At 47.5% G+C, this 21,238-nt stretch overlaps 1 protein-coding gene across 14 annotated transcripts in view; it reads right to left on the reverse strand.

Annotated features, from left to right (window-relative positions):
• The window catches only part of SLC4A4 (solute carrier family 4 member 4), a 251,636-nt gene that overhangs the window by 22,265 nt on the left and 208,133 nt on the right, over positions 1-21,238 (reverse strand). For all 14 annotated transcript variants that reach the window (XM_074950418.1, XM_074950426.1, XM_074950422.1 and 11 more), the window contains 3 exons: positions 18,691-18,879; positions 9,281-9,394; positions 8,431-8,592 (listed from right to left, as the gene is read on the reverse strand). In XM_074950418.1, coding sequence (XP_074806519.1) covers positions 8,431-8,592; positions 9,281-9,394; positions 18,691-18,879 — 465 coding nt within the window. The remainder of the gene's footprint in view (positions 1-8,430; positions 8,593-9,280; positions 9,395-18,690; positions 18,880-21,238) is intronic.

Here is a 21,238-nt window from a genome sequence, read left to right on the forward strand (position 1 = left end):
CATGCCCAAGACTCCTGCAAAATTATCTGTAATGACATTGTCCACTTTCCCATCCTTAGAAATCCTGCTCTTATCAATCACATGTCCAAGACCCCTACAAAATTGCAGCAGTGTCTTAGAAAACAGAACAGTCCATTTGCACCCCATGAGATTGTTATGGCAACAAGAGAACTCAGAAAGTGCGGGGGGGCATGGAGCAACTACCTAAAAAGCAAGACAGTGGTTTACAAGGGAGAGTTAGCGGTTATCCTCAAACCCAGTTACAACAGGGCATTTCTCTAGACACAGCAGGAGGCCAAGACTTATATCCTGCTTGTGCATATGGGTCTAGTCCAGGGGTGGACAAACTTTTTGGTCTGAGGGCCACATCAGGGTTCCGAAACTGTTTGGAGGGCCAGGTAGGGAAGGCTGTGCCTCCCCAAACAGCCTGGCCCCACCCCCTATCCAACCCCTCCCACTTCCCGCCCCCTGACTGCCCCCCTCAGAACTCCCGAACCATCCAACCCACCCCTGCTCCTTGTCCCCTGACCGCCCCCTCCTGGGACCCCCCACCTCTGACTGTCCCCAGGGACCCCACCCCCTATCCAACCCCCACTGCTCCCTGTCTGCCCCAACCTCTATCCACACCCCCACCCCCTGACAGGGCCCCCGGGACTCCCATGCCTATCCAACCCCCCCGTTCCCCATCCCCTGAGCACCCCCTCTCCAGAATCTCCGCCCCTGACTGCCCCCTGGGACTCCCAAGCCTATCCAACCCCCCCTGTTCCCGATCCCCTGACCACCCCCCCCCAGAACCTCCACCCAATCCAACTCTGTCCCCTGACTGCCCCCCAGGACCTCCTGCCCCTTATCCAACCCTCCTGCTCCCTCCCCCTTACCATGCCGCTCAGAGCAGCAGGACTGGCAGCCGCGCCGCCCAGCCAGAGCCAGCCCTGCCACCGCACTGCCTGGTAGGAGCTCACAGCCCGGCTGCCCAGAGCGCTGGTGGCACGGTGAGCTGAGGCTGCGGGGGAGGGGGTACACCAGGGGAGGGGCCGGGGGCTAGCCTCCCCGGTCGGGAGCTCAAGGAACGGGCAGGACAGTCCTGCGGGCTGTAGTTTGCCCACCTCTGGTCTAGTCATTATCACAGAGAACACATTTACAGGAAAGCCTCAGTACAACGTCAATTAGCGTGAAGGTGAATGCAATGCTGAACAAATATCTGCAGAAATGAAATGACTCGTTACTTGGAAATCCGTCATAGAAACAAAGGCCCCAAATCATCCTCTGGCTGAATACATGACATGCATTTTCTTCTTCTTGGGCTCTTGTGGTCTGATTTACAAAGCATCTACAACGCCCATTTGTGGAGGCTCAGCACTTTTGAAAGTCAGGCCGTAGTTCTTTAGGAAGGAGACAGTTATTCATAATACAAATTCCATAAACCCATCCACATAATGCAAGCCCTTACTCCTTGCAAAGATCCTTTCATCTGATATTAACCACCATGACAGTGTCTTTTTCTGAAAAGTCACCCCCAGCTAGCTTAAGTGACACCCTGGACATTGCAAAGCTTTAGAAACCCAGGGTAATAAATGAAACCTTAATAAAACCAGTCCCCAGCTTAACATTAGTTTTAAGAACCTATTGTGAAATAAGTATGAGCGTAATGACTTACTAAAGTCTACCTAACAGCACACTTGAACTAGAAGGGTTATCAAAGCCAAACAGTGCCAAAAGTCTATGTTTACCAACAGTTATCACACTGTGGTATCATAGATCCTGTACTTAGAACAGGAAGCAAGTCCGGGATTTTAGTGACTGCAGTGGGAAAATGCTGACTTCATAAATGGCCACCACGGTACTTTATTTTTATGAACCACCTCCAGATTTGTGTACTGTTGTTGAGATTTTCAAAGCAATCTAGGGGATCAATTAATTTTAAAGGGAGGATGGTGTCCAAATTCTCCAGGCTGCTTTAAAATCTCAATATGTGTTTTTCTGATAACTTGATGAAATTAGTTTGGAAATTGCTTGCTCTTTATGTATGCCAATAATTTGCTCAAGTTCAGACTAAAAAGGCTCCTTTTGAATCCTACACACACTATACCCCTCCCCACCCCCCAATTAATAGAGGAGAACAGAAAAAAACTCCAAATCACTGAACCATAAGGGGTGAGACAGGAAAAGAGGGAGCATTTTTAAGAACAGGATCTATAAAATTTCATATTTTGAAGATTAGAGGTTTTAAGATCTGTTAAATTTGAGTTTATTAGCAGTAACAGGTGAGTCAGACCTGCTGATTGATGTTCTACCTGGCAAGACCTGAATACTGTCCATTGTTTTCCTATTACGTGTACCACTTTACCTTGGTTAACTGGCCAGCACAATTCAGTCTGCTAGCCAGTGATGTGCTGCCAATATTGTAACAAGGCACGCCCACGAAAACTGTCCCCACTTTCGCCTGCCCATAGATTTTGCGTACCAGGGCCACGTTTGCTGCCGAGGAGCAGAGAGGGATTACAAATCCATTCATTTTTCCCCCCCCATTTAAACAAAAACATGTTCTCATAACCACAACAAAGGAAGCAGGAAACACATTTTTACATTAAACAGCACTTTGGTCAAATGTTTATACTTTGTTACTGAAAAAAATAGACAGTCTGTTGCTAGTAAAGGAGCGTTCAGGTTGTATAAACTGAACTAAAGTTGGCGTGGAGGTGTCGACTTTGCAGAGAGGGATGGTAGGAATTCTTTCCCAGCAAGTTTTTTTTTTTTTTTTTTTAAAATACCTGCCTATTAGGTTCAATCTAGTCAAAAGCAAGAGAGAAAATTTAGCTCTTCAGAGATACTTGAATGAGACCCAGGGATGTCTCTCCAGCAGTAGCCAGAATGAGTGTCTCTGTCAGAGGCAGGGAGATTACCCCAACTTTCCCTTCGATTTGGTGGGAGGATTTTAACGAGCTCCGAGGAGAGACAGCCCCCACTCACCCACAGCACATCACTGCTAGTCATCATTTAAGTGGTAAACAACAATTTCACAGGGAAATGTACAGGAAACCAAGGAGCCTGAATGGCCAATACTGCTGAGACATTAGTCCTGAGGAGGAGATGGACACCACCAATAAAAGGATGCTGTTTTCAGTCATCCACTGCCTCCCCGAGGCTTACTCCTAATGGAAATAAAATGGTTAAATTTGTGAAGCAGCATAAATGCCGGGTTGGTGAGAAGAGACACTGTCTGAAATGAAGGCTATGGAAAGGAAGTTCACAATCCACCCAGCTGCACGGGGTGAGGGAATAAGCATATGGACACTGATTCTACCATTTGGTGGATCTTCCAGAAAACTGTACAATTCATGGCTGCACCTAGCCTCTATATTCACTTTCTTTTTATTACGTTCTTCTAATTAAGGTTAAAGAAAGGCTTTAACCTTTAGGAAGCTGTGTGCAGAATAATAATACATGGATGGCCTGGAATAAGATGAACTAAGACTGATGTTAACCTTGCTAAAGAAATAAGGAGTCCAGAGGTATATTTTATGCCAATCTCAGCAGTCAGCCAGCATTTCTTGATCCAGATCCCAAACAAAGGCCATCTTTTAATAAAAAACAAACCAAAAAAACCTTTCCCTTATTATCCTAACCCACTCTTTCAGGTCAATTTCAGGTTGATCTTAAATCTTCATGTGTTGTGAAATAATGCCAATCGTTACCATATCACGGTAATTATATTATTTATTAGGTTCACACCTAAATAATGACCCCAATATAACCCTCATTATGAATCAGTCTTTATTCCTACATTCCAGCCCTTTTAAAATGCCTCCTGTCCTGCGGAAGGGAGAGTCCTTTTTACAGGAACTCAATATTATTCAATGGAATTCATCCTGCAGGGCAGGCAAAACTCTATAGGGCACAAGAAACTGTAAAGGGCCAGTTCAGAGAGTTTATTTTAAAAATATCATTACATACCATATTGTGACTATATTAGTGACTACAAAGTTCTTCTTTAAAGAACATTCAAAAATGTGCATTTGAGGCCACCTTTCCTTATTGATTCTAATTAGATAGTCTCTTCACTTTCTTTCCTTATAGTCTCCTTTGCAGTAAATATCAGCTGTCACACTGGGGTCTGCCTGTTGGCATTTCCAGTCAAAAGTGGATATACCCCATTATCTCAGCACCCCGAAGTCTCCGAGGCCTAGGTTCTTAGTATCAGACAGTCAGACCAACATGCTGAGTTCACTCAGGTGTAACGATTATACAAACAAGGTTTGTTTTCCATATTGCTTAAAACTATCTGTCAATGATTTCCTTGTACGATAACCATGCTATTAAATAGATATTAATAGGGGCTTGTCAAATCTACAGAAACTTTGCCCGTCTTGATAAGGCAAGAGAAACCCTGACCCTTATGCTGTAATAAAAATAAAACTGTCAAAGCAAAATCAGCTCCAGTCTAAGGTTCCAGCTTTAAGGATCCTTTTGCTTGAGAAAAAGGCAGGCTTTAGAAGGAACAAACCCCCCTACACGTGAACCTATCAGCAAGCATAAGGTCAGGTAGGCACGGTGGTATCCTCAACTCTATCCACTGGATTCTAGTTACTGCTCAGTTAATTCACATCATCTTCCCATCTGAAATGGTTAGACGGGGGATGTCAGTGACAATAATTAGAGCTGTACAAGGGTATACTGAATCTGAATCTCGGACTGAATCTCGGACCTACCCATACTAAGCTGGTGTTCAGGGTTCAAGATGCTCCTCCAGCATGGTGGCAAGAGCATGCACAGCAGGAAAATCTGCACACCCAGCTCTGTCTCACTATCATACATGTTTCTAATGTGCCATAAGAACCTCCCTCAGCTGGCTTCCCTCTCAACAAACCCCAGAACACTCTGACTCCCTGTTGTCATCGCCTGGTGGGCCCAGTGCCTCTCTCTGATGGGTCACACCACTCTCTGATCTTGTAAGTACAGGGGGTGACAGAGGCCCACAGGGCAGAGCCAGTGTCCTGTCATCCCTTCAAACTCTAGGATTTACTGAGTTTTGTAGCGTAGAGGTCAGGATTTGGCTTGACAACTAACCCCTGCCCTCTACCCATCTCTCACACACACACAGGGCCATGGGAAGAGGAAAAGAGTCCCTTCTTCCAGTGGCTGCTCCCCAAGAAAAGCAGCAGCAACCCAGAAAACTTAGTGTGGTACCTCAAGGACCCTAAGTCATTGCTTAGTTGCCACACACTAGGCAGGGAAGTCCCAGTGGCTAAGGAAGTCTTAGGGGGCAATGTAGCTCTCTGGGCTTAGTGTAACAGCCACTCTGGGGGGCAGGACTCTTTTTTCCTTTCCCGCTGCCCTGTGGGACAACAGGGTCAGGTTGTTTCTTGACTCCTTCATCACATGACTCTGGGAATTGGGGGGCGGGGGCAGAAGAGAGAGGGGGAAATTATAGCCCAGTCTGGCAGGTCCTTAAGATGCAAGGTGGGGGTGCAGCCCCTCGACATCCCCTGAAGACACACGAAGAAAGCCAGCCACCATCACAAAGCAGCTTCTTCCTCTTAAAGACACAGCAACAGTAAAGAGGGGATGTCCCTGAGCTTCTCTGGGGAGGGAAAGTTGTTAATCAGTGGGGGCCAGAGAGGGCAGAGCTAGTCACGACTTTGATTAGCTTCCAACCCATGAGGGTCTGACCCCTGTGACGCAAGCAGCAGTTTAGAAACACACCCTACAGGTTTCACAAATCTCTCATGCAGGGATCAGCATGGTGCTGGCTTCGATTCACTATCTGTATTTCTTGCTGGGAAAAAATAAAAGGAAAGCGAATTGGAAACCCAGGAAGGCAGCAGTGCAGCCACGCTGGCAGAAATCCTATCCTCCAAGGTGCCTCTTGATGTCACAGTCGGGAATGCTTCAGAAGGATGAATGGTAGGTATTGGCAACGCTGGTTCAACCATGTTGTAGTCAGCCAACCCTCTGCCCGGGCTCAAGCCGTAGTATCTTTGAGTCTCTTGCCCCCACTCCTGAGCAATCTTATTGTTCCTGGCAGGAGCCCAGCTGACTCCCAGCACCCTTTCAGAGCCCAAATTACAATCCCCTTGTTCCTAGCCCTTGGCTGTGCTTCCCAGTACCCACCACAGGGCACTGGCTGGATGGAGCCCTCCAGAGCCTTCACTCATACCGAGCTTGTAGTGTCTGTCTGCCTCAAAGAAGGGGCTTGAAGGAAAAGATTAGCAACTGCCTCAGGCTGAGCATCCTTGTTACTGGAGCTCGCTAGCAGACCCTGGCAGCTACCCTGTTCCAGGGAAAACAACCCCCCATCTCTGCAGCCACTCAAACCATTTTAAGCCCCACTTCTCCAGATGGAGCAAGTTCTGCAAGTGTGCCTAACTGGCACCGCATGACTGCAGGAATGCTCATTAGCCTTTCCATCAGAGGGATGGTTTGGGTCCCATCACAGGTCTCAAAGGCTAAGTGGACACCATACTTCTATCCTGCATATTCAGATCAAATGAGATAATTAGATAAGGTCATGGAGGATAGATCCATCACTGGCTATTAGTCAAGATAGTGCATGACACAAAACCGTACTCCAGGTGTTCCTAAACCTCCAGTTGGCAGAAGCTGGGACTGGACAACAGCGGGTGGATCACTCAAAAGCGTCCTGATCTGTCCATTCTGTCTGAAGCACCTGGCACTGGCCACTACCAGAGACAGGATACTGGGCTAGACAGACCACTGGTCTGACCCAGCATGGCCATTCTTATGTTCTTAAGCATTTTATTTTTCTTCTCCAGCATACAGGTTCTGGAAAAATCTCACAATTTTAACTGGCTTAGTGGAAAACCAAGGAGCGGCAAGTGAAAAAGGAGCAGCAGTAGTACCCCTGCCCCAGCACCTGCTGGTGTGACGCACATATCTGAGTGCCCTTCCTCCCCCTTTTCTTCAAATCACGGAGTCCTGCACGGAGTCCTCAGACTGAAAAATCTTTCCGTGATAAAAGACCTTTTTTGACCCTTCACCGGACAAGGAATTGAAAACTCAGCTGAGACCAGCTCTGTTAGAAATTACTACTATCCCCCCAAGCTCTTGGCTGAGCTCCAAGCCAGTACGGGCTGGGGATTTAAGGACGTTCAGTTCCGATGGGAGGAAATGCTTTTTACTACTTCTGGCCAACTCAGGGACCAGTGCGGATAGCTTCTGGAATGAGCTTTGTTTACCCTCCGCCACAGGAACTGTCTACCATAGACATCTAGTACTGCTGAGACCACTACTGCAGATAGAGAGGCCAGTTCCAAGCAGTCAGTGCTGCCTTTTGTTAGTTAAAGATGAATTCGGAAAAGTTCTCACCTTATGTATCTGCCCTGTTCACCTGCACCTCACTTGCTGACCAAGGGGACAGCAAACAGCAGGTGGAAACAATGAAGCCATCTCCCCCAAAACTCTGACCACTAAATCCAATGAGAAACACCTTTGCAACAGGGATGGCCAGCTGCCTGTGCTCTGCTGTTGTGCTCTATCTGCAGGACACACCAGTGTCCCCAGCCTAAGTTAAGAAGGGCATCCATGCAGGGAAAACCATTTTTCTTCTCACTGTTTTTCTCCTAAGTCCCCCTCTGTGTTGCTTTGTCATCTTTTCCTTTCGTGCCATGGCAGTGGTGCTGAAAACCAATGAGATAGCACTAAGAGCAGAAGCCACAGGTGAGAATTATTGGAATAACTGATTCACATATGAAATCTAGTAACCTTTTTTTCCATTACTTGGGAGTTTGTTCGGTTAACAGTCCACTTCCTGCAGGGAGAGAGTCACAGTATTTCAAGCCTCACTCAGGGCTGTTTGAAGATGTACCGTGTTCATGCTTGAGGAATCAAAGGTGGGTGTAAGCAAAAGTATCTGCTCACAGCATAAGGCTGTTCTAATTTACAGCGATTAGAGCAGCTCCCTAGGGACCTCTTTGCAAGCCAAGCAGTAGGAGGAGTTCTGTGTGGATAAGCCGTGCCCTGACAAGGCCCCTACTCCAATGGCGGGAGGAGTATGTGGCTGGCAATGATGATGCCAGCTTTATGCCCTACAAGGATTCCCTGCACTGGGGCCTTTGGTGATGGCCAAGAATCTGGTCCTCGGGGTTTATTCCATCCTCACTCAGAAAGAACGCCTACTGAAGTCAAAAGGAGTTGTGACAGAGTAAAAACATCAGGATCTGGCCCACCGTCTGTGTCCTTTGCTTTAACAAACGTTCGAGAAATACTATCGCTTTCAAGCTGAAGTGATGACTTTGCTTTCAAATCTGCAATAATAATCTGTGCTAGAACAAAATACATGCTATTACTAACCACCAGTCATAGCATTTCTAAGGGAGCAGGTGCCCATTACCACCACAGGCTCTCTCTCCGTCTGTCATGCAGAGGACAGGCTCTACTTTGCTGCACTCATGCAAGGTACAAGGCACCCACCTTGAGCTTGTGCTCTTTCCTGTTGACGATGACGGCTGTGATTTGCTGGTCCATGAAGATGAGAATGGTCACCAGCAGTGCAGGGATGGCAGCTGCGAGGTACACCCACCAGGGGTTCCCTCCAAAGGGTGGGACGAACCAGCCTCTTTGAGGGCTGGTTGGCTTCAAGAGCAAAGAGAGGAAAACAGGCATCAGAGTGGAGACATATTAACGAACAACCCCCAACCAAAGCACGTTTATCCAGGTGACGAAAGGACCGAAACACTGATATGTCAAGCTGACTAAAGGAAGATTACCGAGGACACTGACAATTTGGGATTAATTATTCCCATATACAAACATCAACTAAAGTTCAAAACCTGGAAGTGGTTATTAGGGGTCAGATTCTGCCATCCTTGTTCGAGTAGTCCTGTTGGTCCAGATTGTGGAGCTTCTCTCTCACTCGTGAGCACATTCAAGCATTGAAAGCAGTGAAACTACATGGGCGAGCGAAGGCTCACCAGTGTGAGTAAGCACAATACAATTTGGCCCATTGAAAGTATGGAGTAAGGTGCTACTGAGCATGAGCAAGGTTGGCAGGATCCCGCTCTACGTTCAGGATTTGTCACTGCATTTTAGAAAACGTTTCAGCCAATTGACATGGCGTTAATGGGGATGACATAAATTTGCACTTCTAAATAAACTGCTTTCTAACTGGCTCAGCAATACAATCCTTTCTGGATAGCTTATTTTTTTATTATTGCTGGTCTGATGGTTGGTAATTTCACAGAAGGAAGACAGAAACGGCAAAGTGCGACAGAAGCCACAGAGTAAAATAACGGTTGTGTGTTGAGAGATCACTTTTACCTACCTTGAATTCACTTGGCACAATTAGTTTCGGTGTATCCACACCTACTAGGGCATCTATTCCACAGAAAATCAGAATGGACAAGATAATGGCAAAGTCACTGATGAGCTTCCTGGCCTGAAATAGAAGGTGACACCATAACAGTGGCTGGTACCAAGAGCAACCGTTTAAATTCAACGTGATCCTCTTATTCTTGTATTTGGTGGCAATTCAGGGTAAACGTTTCCCTTTCTGCAGGGACAAAAGGGGCACATTGCAGTGGCTGAAGTGATTTTAAAAAATGTGCTTTGATACTTTATTACACAGTCTGAAAGCCAAACGATTAGGCCTAAACGGAACTACAAAAACAACCCCAAGGAAAAACAACTTCTGTTGCAGAATACTCCCACAAAAATTCTCCCATGCAATTTTACTGATAATCTAATTCTACATCGTCTAACAATCCCCATTATCCAGACCCAGTTTCCCATAGGAATGGTTTCTGAAAAGCTGTGATACAACTCCATCAAGAAAAACGGGCCTCTTATTAAAACAAGAGGCATCTTAAGTAAGATGAGAGGTGTCTGGAAGAAGAGGTGGTGGGAGGAGATTTTGATCACAGATCTCTGAATAGCTCTCCAAATGAGATGCAAGATAGTTACTGAGATGAATAAGGGTGTCTGTGGCCATAGTAAGATTTTTAGTGGTACACTGTTGGGATTGTTTGTCAGCTGTCAGGGTTATTTGTCAGCTGTCAATATTAGATGCAAGACAGTGGCTGGGCTGAATAAGGATGTTTGAGGATCTTTGGATGGTATGTCTCTAGTGCTGTTTGTCAGTTTGTAAACAATGGTAAACTGCAGAAAGCCAATCATTTAAAGAAGGAAAAGTGCAACACTGTGTACGTTCTGCATGCCTGAATGAAATAAAGAAGCTGTGTCATCTTTAATGCAACATCTTAACTCCTGGTTCATGCTACCTGCCTTGTGTTGCATGGATCAATGCACAGCCCAAGCCTCAGAGTTAAAATTTAAGAACACAATCCTACTTGAGGAACCTAACTGTTATGGCTCATGTGCATGGATTGCTGGGTAAAGAATAACCCTCCAGCAGAGAAAAAATTGATTTTCCGAGACAGACTCAGTTTACACCTTCAGCCACCCCCATTAGGGCTTCAATTAACCAGCCGCAGGTTTTGTCTAGACATTTGTCTGTCAGCATCTTCAGTTGCTGAGCAAGTTCTGTTACTTCAATGACCCCACAGTCCTATGGGCATTTTGTAAAGGTGCCAGTAAGCAGGCTGACAAGCCCATGTGTGCTGCAGGATAGACCACAATAATTTAAAGTGCAGCGGGAGGCCCCAATTCAGGAAAGCACCTAAGCACTTGCTTAACTTTAAGCAGAGAAAAATTGAGTAGGAATGCTTTCCTGAATTGGGGTCGTAAGGATTAAAAAAAATCATCATCACAGGGTTTCATTTCTACTGTGTCTCAATAATTTTCTGTATCAAGCATGCTCTGTCTACAAGTGAAGGAAGGTGTCAGGGAAGAAAGGAGAGAGAGGAAATTCTCTCATTCTTGAGTGCAACAGTGTTACAAATACCATTACCAGAGCATGTTAAAACCACCTTCAGGAAAAGGCAGTTACCTTTTCCGTAACTGGCGTTCTTCGAGATGTGTTGCTCATGTCTACTCCACAATAGGTGTGCGTGCTCACCACGTGCACCAGTGCCGGAAGTTTTTCCCCTAGCAGTACCCGTAGGGGGGAGTGCCCCCCGCGACCCCTGGAGTGGCGCCTGCCTGGCGCAGTATAAGGGGAGCTGCACGGTGCCCCCCACCCTCAGTTCCTTCTTGCCAGACAACTCCGACAGAGGGGAAGGAGGACGGGATGTGGAATAGACATGAGCAACACATCTCGAAGAACACCAGTTATGGAAAAGGTAACTGTCTTTTCTTCTTCGCATGATTGCTCATGTGTATTCCACAATAGGTGATTCCAAGCTTTATCTATTGGAGGTTGGAGGATTTCACAAGTTCCCAGGATGGAGGACAGCCCTGCTGAACCCGGCATCATCCCTGGTTTGGGACACGATCACATAGTGCGAGGTGAACGTGTGAACCGCAGACCACGTGGCAGCCCTACAAATGTCCTGGATGGGGACGTGGGCCAGGAAGGCAGTCAAAGAGGCCTGCGCCCGAGTCGAGTGCACCTTCACAATCGGCAGCGGGGGAACCCCCGCCAGCTCATAACAGGTGCGGATGCACTAAGTGATCCAGTTGGACGCTGAGTGGAGATCGACTGACCCCTCATGCACTCAGCCGAGGTGACAAACAGTTGCAAAGACTTCCTGAACGGCTTAGTCCGCTCAAGATAGAAAGCCAGAGCCCTTCGCACGTCGAGTGTGTGGAGGCGGGGTTCCTCACTGGATGCTTGGGGCAGAGGACCAGCAGGAAAATGTCCTGATCCATGTGATAAGCGGAGACCACCTTCGGGAGGAATGCAGGGTGTGGGCAGAGCTGAACCTTGTCCTTATGAAAAACCATGTACGGGGGCTCGGAGGTCAGGGCCCTGAGCTCCGAGACCCGCCTGCCTGATGTGATAGTGACCAGGAAGGCCACCTTCCACGAGAGGTGGGACCAGGAGTATGTGGCTAGTGGCTCAAATGGGGGCCCTGTGAGACGGGACACCACCAGGTTCAGGTCCCACTGTGGGACCGGGGGCCTAGCATACGGGAAAAGACTCCCCTTGAGGAACCGGCCAGTCATAGCATGGGAGAATGCCATGTGCCCCTGCACCGGCGGAAGGAAGGCTGATATGGCCGCCAGTTGCACCTTGACAGACGAGGGCGCCAGGCCCTGGGCTCTAAGGTGGAGGAGGTAGTCCAGAATAAGCTGGATCAGGGTAGCCACCGAGGAGACACCCCGTTCAGCTGCCCATCTGGAGAACCAGGACCATTTTGCCAAGTAGGCACGGCATGTGGAGGGCCATCTGCTTTCCAGGAGGACACGCTGGACCCCTTCTGAGCACGTCCTTTCCTCTCTACCTAATTATTGAGCAGCCATGCCGTGAGGTGGAGAGCTGCTAGGTTGGGGTGGAGAAGGCGGTCCCCGGTCCTGGGAGAACAGGTCCACGCGGAGTGGCAACGGCCGCAGCGGAGCAACCGCCAGGCCCGTGAGGGTCCCGCACCAATGTTGCCTGGGCCACTCTGGGGCAATGAGGAGGACCTGCGCCTTGTCTATCTTTATTTTCTCCAGGACCCTGCTGATCAGTGGGAACGGGGGGAAGGCATAGAGAAACTGGCCTGACCAGGACAGGAGGAAGGCATTGGAGATAGCGCCCTGTCCCAGTCCCCCCCGGAGCAGAACCAGGGACAGCGCCGGTTCTGCCAAGTCGCGAACAGGTCCACCTGGGGAGTTCCACACCTGCGGAAGAGCTGGTGAGCCACTTCTGGGTGAAGACACCACTCATGTTCGGAGGAGAAGTCCCTGCTCAAGCGATCCGCCCGCACATTCCGGGCGCCCGGCAGATGGAAGGCCCTCAGGCAGATGTCGTGGGCTATACAGAAATCCCACAGCCTGAGGTCTTCACAGCAGAGGACAGAGTCCTACCTTGCCTGTTGATATAGAACGTGTTGTCTTTGAGGACCCTGACCATCTTGTCCTGCAGGTGTGAGCAGAATGCCACACATGCCAGGCATACCGCCCTGAGTTCCTTGACATTTATGTGTAGGTTCAGATCCTGCATCGACCACAGACCTTGGGTCTGAACATTCCCCACATAGGCCCCCCAACCCAGGTCCAACGCATCAGACACCAGCTCCTGTGATGGGGTCCTGTCCCAGAACGGGACCCCTTGGAGCATGTTGCTTGGGGTGGACCACCACCACAGTGAGGCGATCACCGAGTAGGGCACGGTGAGGACCTTGTCCATCCTGTCCCTGGCCTGGGAGAACTTCAAGGCCAGCCAGAGCTGGAGGGGCCTCATTCGGAGTCTGGCGTGGTGGACCACGCATGTGCACGCCGACATGGGACCCAAGAGCCGGAGGCACGCTCTGGCCGTAGTCACCGGGAACCTTGTAACTGTGTCGATGAGCCCTTTCAGGGTCTTGAACCTGTCCAGTGGGAGGGAGGCTGTGGCAGACGAAGCATCCAGGAGCGCCCCGATAAACTCTATGTGTTGGACCGGGACTAACGTGGGCTTGGCGTCGTTTACCAACAGGTCCAGGGTGGCACATGTGGACAGTAGAAGCATCACGTGATCCCTCACCTGCGACTGGGAGCTGCCCTTGATCAGCCAATCATCCAGATAAGGAAAGATCTGGACCCCCCGGTGCCTGAGGAAGGCCGCTACCACCAACATTCGTTTTGTAAATACCCGGGAGGCAATGGATAGGCCAAACGGGAGGACCGTAAACTGGTAGTGATTCTGCCCCACCAGGAAACGGAGGAAGCGTCTGTGCCCCTCGAATATGTGAATGTGGAAGTACGCGTCCTGCAGATCGAGGGCAGCGTACCAGTCCCCGTGGTCCAGGGAGGGGATGATGGAGGCCAGTGAGACCATGTGGAACTTGAGCTTCACCATGAACTGGTGCAGATCCCGCAAGTCCAGGATGGGCCTGAGACCCCTTTGGCCTTCGGGATACGGAAATAGCAGGAGTAGAACCCTTTGCCTTTGAACTCCCCAGGCATCGTTTCCACTGCTCCTAGACTCAGGAGCCGCTCCTCTTCCTGCTCGAGCAGGGCTTCATGTGAGAGGTCCCCTAAGATGGACAGGGGCGGGGGCAAAGTAGCGGGGGCAAAGTAAACTGGAGGGCGTAGCCCTGGGAGATGGTGTTGAGGACCCATCAGTCCGAGGTCAGCCGCAACCACTCCGGGCACACAACCGATTGTAGAAGGGAAGCCCTATTGAGAGGGGATCCCTGGGGAGAACTGGCAGGGAACTCCTGAGCATCCCGTCAAAACTGCCTTTTCCCCGCCTGTTTGCCCTTGGAGGACCCAGGCTGCGGGGCTGGCTGCGACTGCCTCTGAGGGCACCTTTTATAGTCCCTCGACTTTTTATAGGTGGCCTCGTACTTCGGCTCGGTGGCTTGAGCGGGAGCCTGCTGCGGCTTAAACTTAGATTTGGCCGGAGCCGGGACATAGAGACCCAGAGTCCGGAGGGTCGTGCGGGAGCCCTTCATGCCATGCAGCTTTGTATCCGTTTGTTCTGCAAACAGAGCTTTGCCGTCAAATGGGAGATCCTGCATGGCAGCCTGCGCTTCACTGGACAGCCCAGACAGCAGGAGCCACGACGCCCTTCTCATGGACACCGCCAAGGCCATGGACCGTGCTGCCGTGTCCACTGCATCCAAAGCCGCTTACAGCCTCTGTACCCTCCTCCACCAGCGCCTTGAACTCTTTCTTATTGTGCTCCTGGAAGGAGTCCTTGAACTTGGGCAGGGAACTCCACAAATTGAATTTCTACCTGCCCAGGAGCGCCTGGTGGTTTGCCACCTGCAACTGAAAACTCGAGGAAGAATAAAGCTTTCTCCCAAAAGAGTCCAACCTTCGCGAATCTTTATTTTTCGGGGTAGGGGCTGGTTGGCCCTGCCGCTCCCTATGGCTGACCGACTCGACCACTAGGGAGCTGGGTGCCGGGTGGGTGTAGAGGTACTCGTGCCCCGTGGCGGTTACAAAGTTGGAATGTCATAGCTAAAACGAGTTGGAATGTTATAGCTAAAAACAGTTGGAATGTTATAGCTAAAACTGACTGCCGACTATGATTCTTTCTGTATTCGCAATAAATGTGACATTTTGTCTTATCCCCTTTAATAAGATCCTGCTGGTTTTTATTTTATTGGTATAACAATATGGGTTTCTCCCAAACAGCGTAAACAGTACGCGGGCAGGTCACTCCTTGGCATAAAGCAGCTACAAGTGCCACACGACTTAAAACCCGGGGCGCGGGGCATGCCCCGGCCCGGGCACTCTAACTGAACAGCTAACTAACTACAGGTACTAACACTGAACGAACAAGCAGTTCTGGGACGAGCTACAGCAAAGCTGAAGCAGAGTAGTTCCGATGCACCTTCACTGGCGGCAAGAAGGAACCGAGGATGGGGGGAGCGCGCGGCTCCCCTTATACTGCGCCATAGAGCGCCACTCCAGGGGTCGCTGGGGCGCTCCCCCTCCGGGTACTGCTAGGAGAAAAACTTCTGGCACTGGTGCATGTGGTGAGCACGCACACCTATTGTGGAATACACATAAGCAATCACTCGAAGAAGAACCAATCTTGGAAACAGGATGAACTAAAATGTTTCGGCTGACTTGCTACCAACCAGCATGGATGGGCCCTATCTTTGTGCCTGTGCAAGAAAGGTGTGTGTGTGTAAAAGATACATCCTGTTCACACTGTCTTGTACAACCATATTACATTAAATGGGTTTCAAGATCACTCCCAGTATTGCCAACGAGCATTCAAAAATTATGAGTCAGGTCTCTCCAAAATAATGAAATTTTAAACAAATAAATATTGGGCTCTTTTTATTTGCCTCCTGATGTTTGATGGTTTTTTTAGCATTCATGTTTTCAAGCTTTTCATTGCTACCATCAGGGTTAGAAACGTACTCCCCCCCCAATGAAAGCTGAGTTTCTCCTGTGATCATGTGTCTCAAGATAAAAATAAAGATATTTAGCAACACTGATTCCCGAAACAATTTTTTAACATAGCCTATTTGGCAAGGCAGATTGGGCCCTTAATATGAAACTATAAAAGCAAGGAAAAAAAAAAAATCAAGATTTCACATCAGCAATGGAAACAGTCACCAAGGGACTCATATGGGGAGGTCAGAGAGAGGAACTCAAAAGAAAGGAGCAGAAAACTATTTCAATGTGGGTGTGGTGCCATGTACGGAAATGAAGAGTTTTTAAAATCATATCCTGATGTTTCTTTTTTATGGTGTTAAAGTAATAAATGAACCACAACACTGAAGTGAAAAGCAACTGGGGGCAGATCCTCAACCTGTGTCAACTGTTGTAACTTCACTGAAGTCAACATAGCTGTGACAGTTTTCAGTAGCTAAGGGTCTGACCCTTGAAATTTAACTAGCCAGATCGCATTGGGCTTTCATATGCTATTGTGTCAACTTTTCAGAGTTCTTCCTCCCAGGCTCCCCAGCTTCACATGGTTACAGATAAACTGAACTACATTCCTGCCACGGTGGAATTTGTTTTCTTTTCATTAAAAATAATAAAAGTTCCATTTCAGTGCTGCAGGAGCATAAACATCACTGTACTATAAATCCTATTGCAGTCAGAATGCCACAGGGGGGTTTCTCTGAGAAAGAGAAAAAGTTTTGTTATGTACGGAAACCTGAAACTAGTGCCCTTGTTTTCGCTCGGATGAAATTAGGGTTGGATCTTGGGGACGGGGAACGCTGTTGTCCAGAATATTGCAAACTGGGTTCTCTAAGAGGGAAGGAGTAGCACTTTTTTCACCACCTCTCTCACCTTTGACAGCTGTCATTGTGACACTAGCTGGGCAAACAGAACAAGCAGCTTTTGCTGACCCACCAGGGCTATGTATCAGTTGGCTAAGAGTCTGTTGTCGGGAGAGAGGTGCTAAAAGGTGTGTTACTGAAACACCTCTATTCAGAGATCAAATATCTCCCTGTTTGCTTTCAGCATGAAGAGCAAGAGTCCCAATCTGCACTAAAAATTATTATATCTATTTGTGCATGGCTCGAGAAATCCACCTCATGTAGGAGGAGGAGAAGGAATCTTTAGCTCAAAGACTGCAGAGCTCTGGGCATGTGCAGTCAACTTCTGCAGAACCAATGCTTCCTTTTTAAAATCGAAATTCAGTCCCTAGCCCTTTATGGTCACTAAGGAAACCTCCCAAATACAAACTGACAATAACTGAAGTAGTGCTGTTTTCCTAGGACAGCTGAGACAGCCCCAGTGCTGCTGCCGCTACTGTTAGAGGCCACCACTGCAAGAAGTAGGATGCCTTCTGGGAGCTGTCACACCTCCCTTGAAACAGCAAAGTGGCTGAAGACCAGCTGGGAATGGAGATTGAACTAGTCTCTCATCCCAAGTGAGTACTTAGATACACAGAAAAACCTAAACTGACTGTCCTAGGTAGAGAGAGACAAGGTGGGTGAGATACAGCTTTTAATCACCAACTTCTGTTGATTAGACAGAAGCACATTTGCACGGTGAGGAAGCTTGATGTCTCTCCTGTACCTGCCCATGCTGTGCCTGATCTACAGAGAGAGGACTTCAGTATCTAGGCTGTTAAGATGTAAAATATGGCCAAGAGCAAACATTGCTATGAGAATATTCACTTTTTCATTCATGTTCACTCATCTCTTTGCATATCGGTTGTTGTATTGTTTCTTCCTGTCTTATTCTCTAAGGGGCAGATTCTGCCATCTTTACACTGAGTAATATCTTACTCCTCAAGTCATAGCACTGATTTAACTAGAATTATTCAGGAAGTCAAGGTAGCAGAATCTGGTAAAAGCAGCCTAATCCAAAGCCTGTTTAAGTCAATGAAAAGATTCCCACTAACCAAGGCTGTTCTTAGATGAGACTCTAAAAGAGTCAATAGAATTTATGCTGTTAAATGCATACCATAAAATATACAGGAAATGCATCATGGCTGAGGTAACATTACTACTAAGACCATAACTTTTTAGTATTCTGACTTCTGAGCATTTAAAATTTGCAACCTTAATATTATAAGGTGTCAGTTTTCATATTCTAGACAGGTTTATTTCTAGGGCATTAGGAGACACTGGACTACTTTTACTCTGTAAAGATAACTTCTTTTTGTACAGACAAGAAGTTGCTTACTTATGTTTTTGCTGCACCTGTGTGTCACTCGATAAAGTGACTTCTGTTTATACGTTCAGGCATACCACACAGAAGACTGTTTATCACCAGGTATCCAGTCTTGCAATGGGAGCAGGACTCAGCTTTACTATCAGGACACTGAAAATGACCTTTGGCTACTACTGGTAGCTCAGTTTTCTGTATAAACTAAGGGCTCTGCATTGGTGAATTCTTAACCCTGGAAGCAAAAGCTCTGATGAGATTTGTACTAATCAATTGCATCACTGCACCCCTCAGCTTGGAATTCTTGTCTGTGTAAGCGTTATTGTCACTACAGGCTCCAGCCAGTTTTCAATTCTTCCGCCGTCTCACTTGTGCCCTCCAGAAACGTTCGGAAGTTTAGAGCTGAAAAATAAGCAATTCCGTGACTTGCCTAAATTCAATATTATTGGTTTTACTTCAACAAATAGGATCTGGTGTCAGTGCGTGCATCCCCACGTAGTGGTGTTTGTCCTTCGGCGTTGTATCTATTGCAAAAGAAGGGGTTGCAAACAAGAGTACATTGTATGTGCTCTTGTTTGAATAAGGCAATTCCCCCAGGTGATAAACAGAGATACTTACAGTGGTTGGGAAATAACGGCTGGTTTTGAATTTCTTCAGAGCCATGGAGCAGGTGTAGGTGCCAAAGAAGAGGATAAAAGACATGAGGGTGATGTCAGGGACGTAGTTGCAGCTGTTGCCCACAAGGTAGCCTCCGTATTTCCAGCACTCCTTCTTTGTCAGAGATGGCCAGGCGATCGTGTTATTGTACTAAAGAGCAAAGAAAATATCCCGTGAAGCTGTGCTCTGGTATAAAGAACAGGAGGACTTGTGGCACCTTAGAGACTAACAAATTTATTTGAGCATAAGTTTTCGTGAGCTACAGCTCATAACTCTGCTCATCATTAAAATAGCAGCTGGAGCAGAGAGCCCAGAGTTACAATGCTATGGTCTGAGGATGAAAGTTTCTGCAGTGGTGTGGCTGTTTGCTAAGTGAATGTGAACTGGGCGGCAAAGCGGGTGCATGCACACAAACAAAAGGCAAAGCTTGATTCCCCCTCAGATTCTGGAATTTAAAATGTAGGTCAGTGATACCTACCAACAATACAAACCTCTTCAGTGAGAACATCGTTTCATCCCTGTCCCCTCCACTGGATATGGAGAACTGCCTCTGTCTCCACTGGCAGGGCCTCCCCAACCTGCCAATCATTGTCTAGCTTCCCTGTGGCTTGCCTGATCAAGTTGGAAACCAGACGCAGAGTTCTGATGTGCAAGTGGAGCAGCTGGCCCGAGACCCAAACTTGACACTCAGATTTCATTTTTTCTAGTTCGCTCCCTGCCCACACCACCTAATCAAAACCCATTCCTATCCGAGAAGGCACAACACGCTGGCCTTCTAGCAGAAGAGACCCCATGCACCTCCTCAAAAGTGGGCCCCAAGACTGCCTGATGTCATTTGACAGCAGGAGGCTTCCACTCCAGAGCCAGCTCTGGCAGTAGCAGCTCAGACCCCTCTGGAACGGAGTTATGAGCATCACCTCCACAAAGTTCTACCCAGACCACTAAAATATGAGAAGTATGGTGAGCTACTGATGCAAAGTCTGATTAATTCTGGGTAACGAGTAGCCCTCCTGGTGAACCAACACACTGGCCTTCACACATTCCTGGTTTTATGTTGAGAACAAAGCTCTAATTCAGTTCTGGGGTCCCTCTATATAGTTCATAGAAGCCCTCAGTTTAGCAGCGCATGCAGAGCACAAAATGGCCAGAGAACACCAGACTCCACCGCAAAATGTACACCTCAGTAATCACATTAAATTGCAAGGGACAGAACTGCAAAACAATTCCCTTATCAGACTTCGTATTGGGCATCGTCAGGCAATCTGAGCCTTGTATTTCTTATGACTCCTTTTAACACTGCTGCATTTAGAACTGTTCAGAAAACTGTAGCTGCCAACGATAAAACTGCAACCTCCTTTGAGGAAAGGGGATGTATGATTTCACCAATTTTGATTTAATTACCATTGAAAAATTGAACATAAAAATAAGTTTGCCTAAATCAGGCCAAAAAAAAAATATCTATGGAATTCTTCCCAAGTGTAGTTACCCAACACCTGACAGAAAAGTGTTCCTCCAATACCTCTCTATCATACACGCCCCGACGTTCAGCTCTGCTCTCTATTGTACCATACATAAAGACCCTGCATGGATTTAGTGGCAATATACAAGATACAGTTTGACTTTCCTTTTGGGGGCCATTAAAAAGGCACACGAGTGGAACGTTTCTGGATTGAGTCTTAAGGCATTCCCTGCAGTAATGTTGTAAAGCACCAGCTCACCTGGGACGCAGTACAACCCCTACTGAAAACAAATATTTCCACTGACTTCTGTGGGACTTGAATTGGGCCCTTATTTATAGTAGCACTGGGAAAGATTCTGCATGTGAGCAAACCTGAATTGCATACACATGGATTCAAATATTTTAAACCAGATCATAACCCTGTAATTCCTAATGAGGAACACAATTTGTACTTAAAATTACATGATAGACCCCCTCATTTCTTTGTGCAGTTATGTCAGAAAATGATCTATTGCTTAATACTCTGCAGAGTTTATGGAGTTCTCGTCTCCTCTCCCTATGTGTACATAATTCCCAGCAATGCCAGTGCGGTGAGAAGGAGAGAACAAATCTGAATGCATAAGGAATGAAGAATACGAAGTGTGTATGTGCATCATCAAAATAAACTTGTGAGAAACAGGTGTGGGCAGTTTAAAGGGACACTGCCCACTCAAAATACAGTGTTAAACAAAACTGAAGTCGTTTCAGGTAGCTACACCTATCCCCGAACCTCCTGCCAGTTCTGGGGTGGAGTTTACAGTCACATTTTCCTATTTCAAACACGTTTTCTGCCGTATGCTGCAGAAAAACCCAAATGGAGGAAACGGACTATAACAGCAGAAGCAGCGAAATGAGCTATCTACGAAGTGCAGTCAAATGCACATAGCCCACAAACAAGGAAAAAGAGAAGACGACGATTCATCTGTTTCGTTACAGGAATCTTAGATGTTGCTCATTACTATGGTAGTCACAACCTTTTCAGACGGAAATTGGAGATACAATATGACGGCA

Source organism: Natator depressus, chromosome 4 (assembly GCF_965152275.1).
Source record: "Natator depressus isolate rNatDep1 chromosome 4, rNatDep2.hap1, whole genome shotgun sequence".
Classification (NCBI taxonomy): Eukaryota; Metazoa; Chordata; order Testudines; family Cheloniidae; genus Natator; species Natator depressus.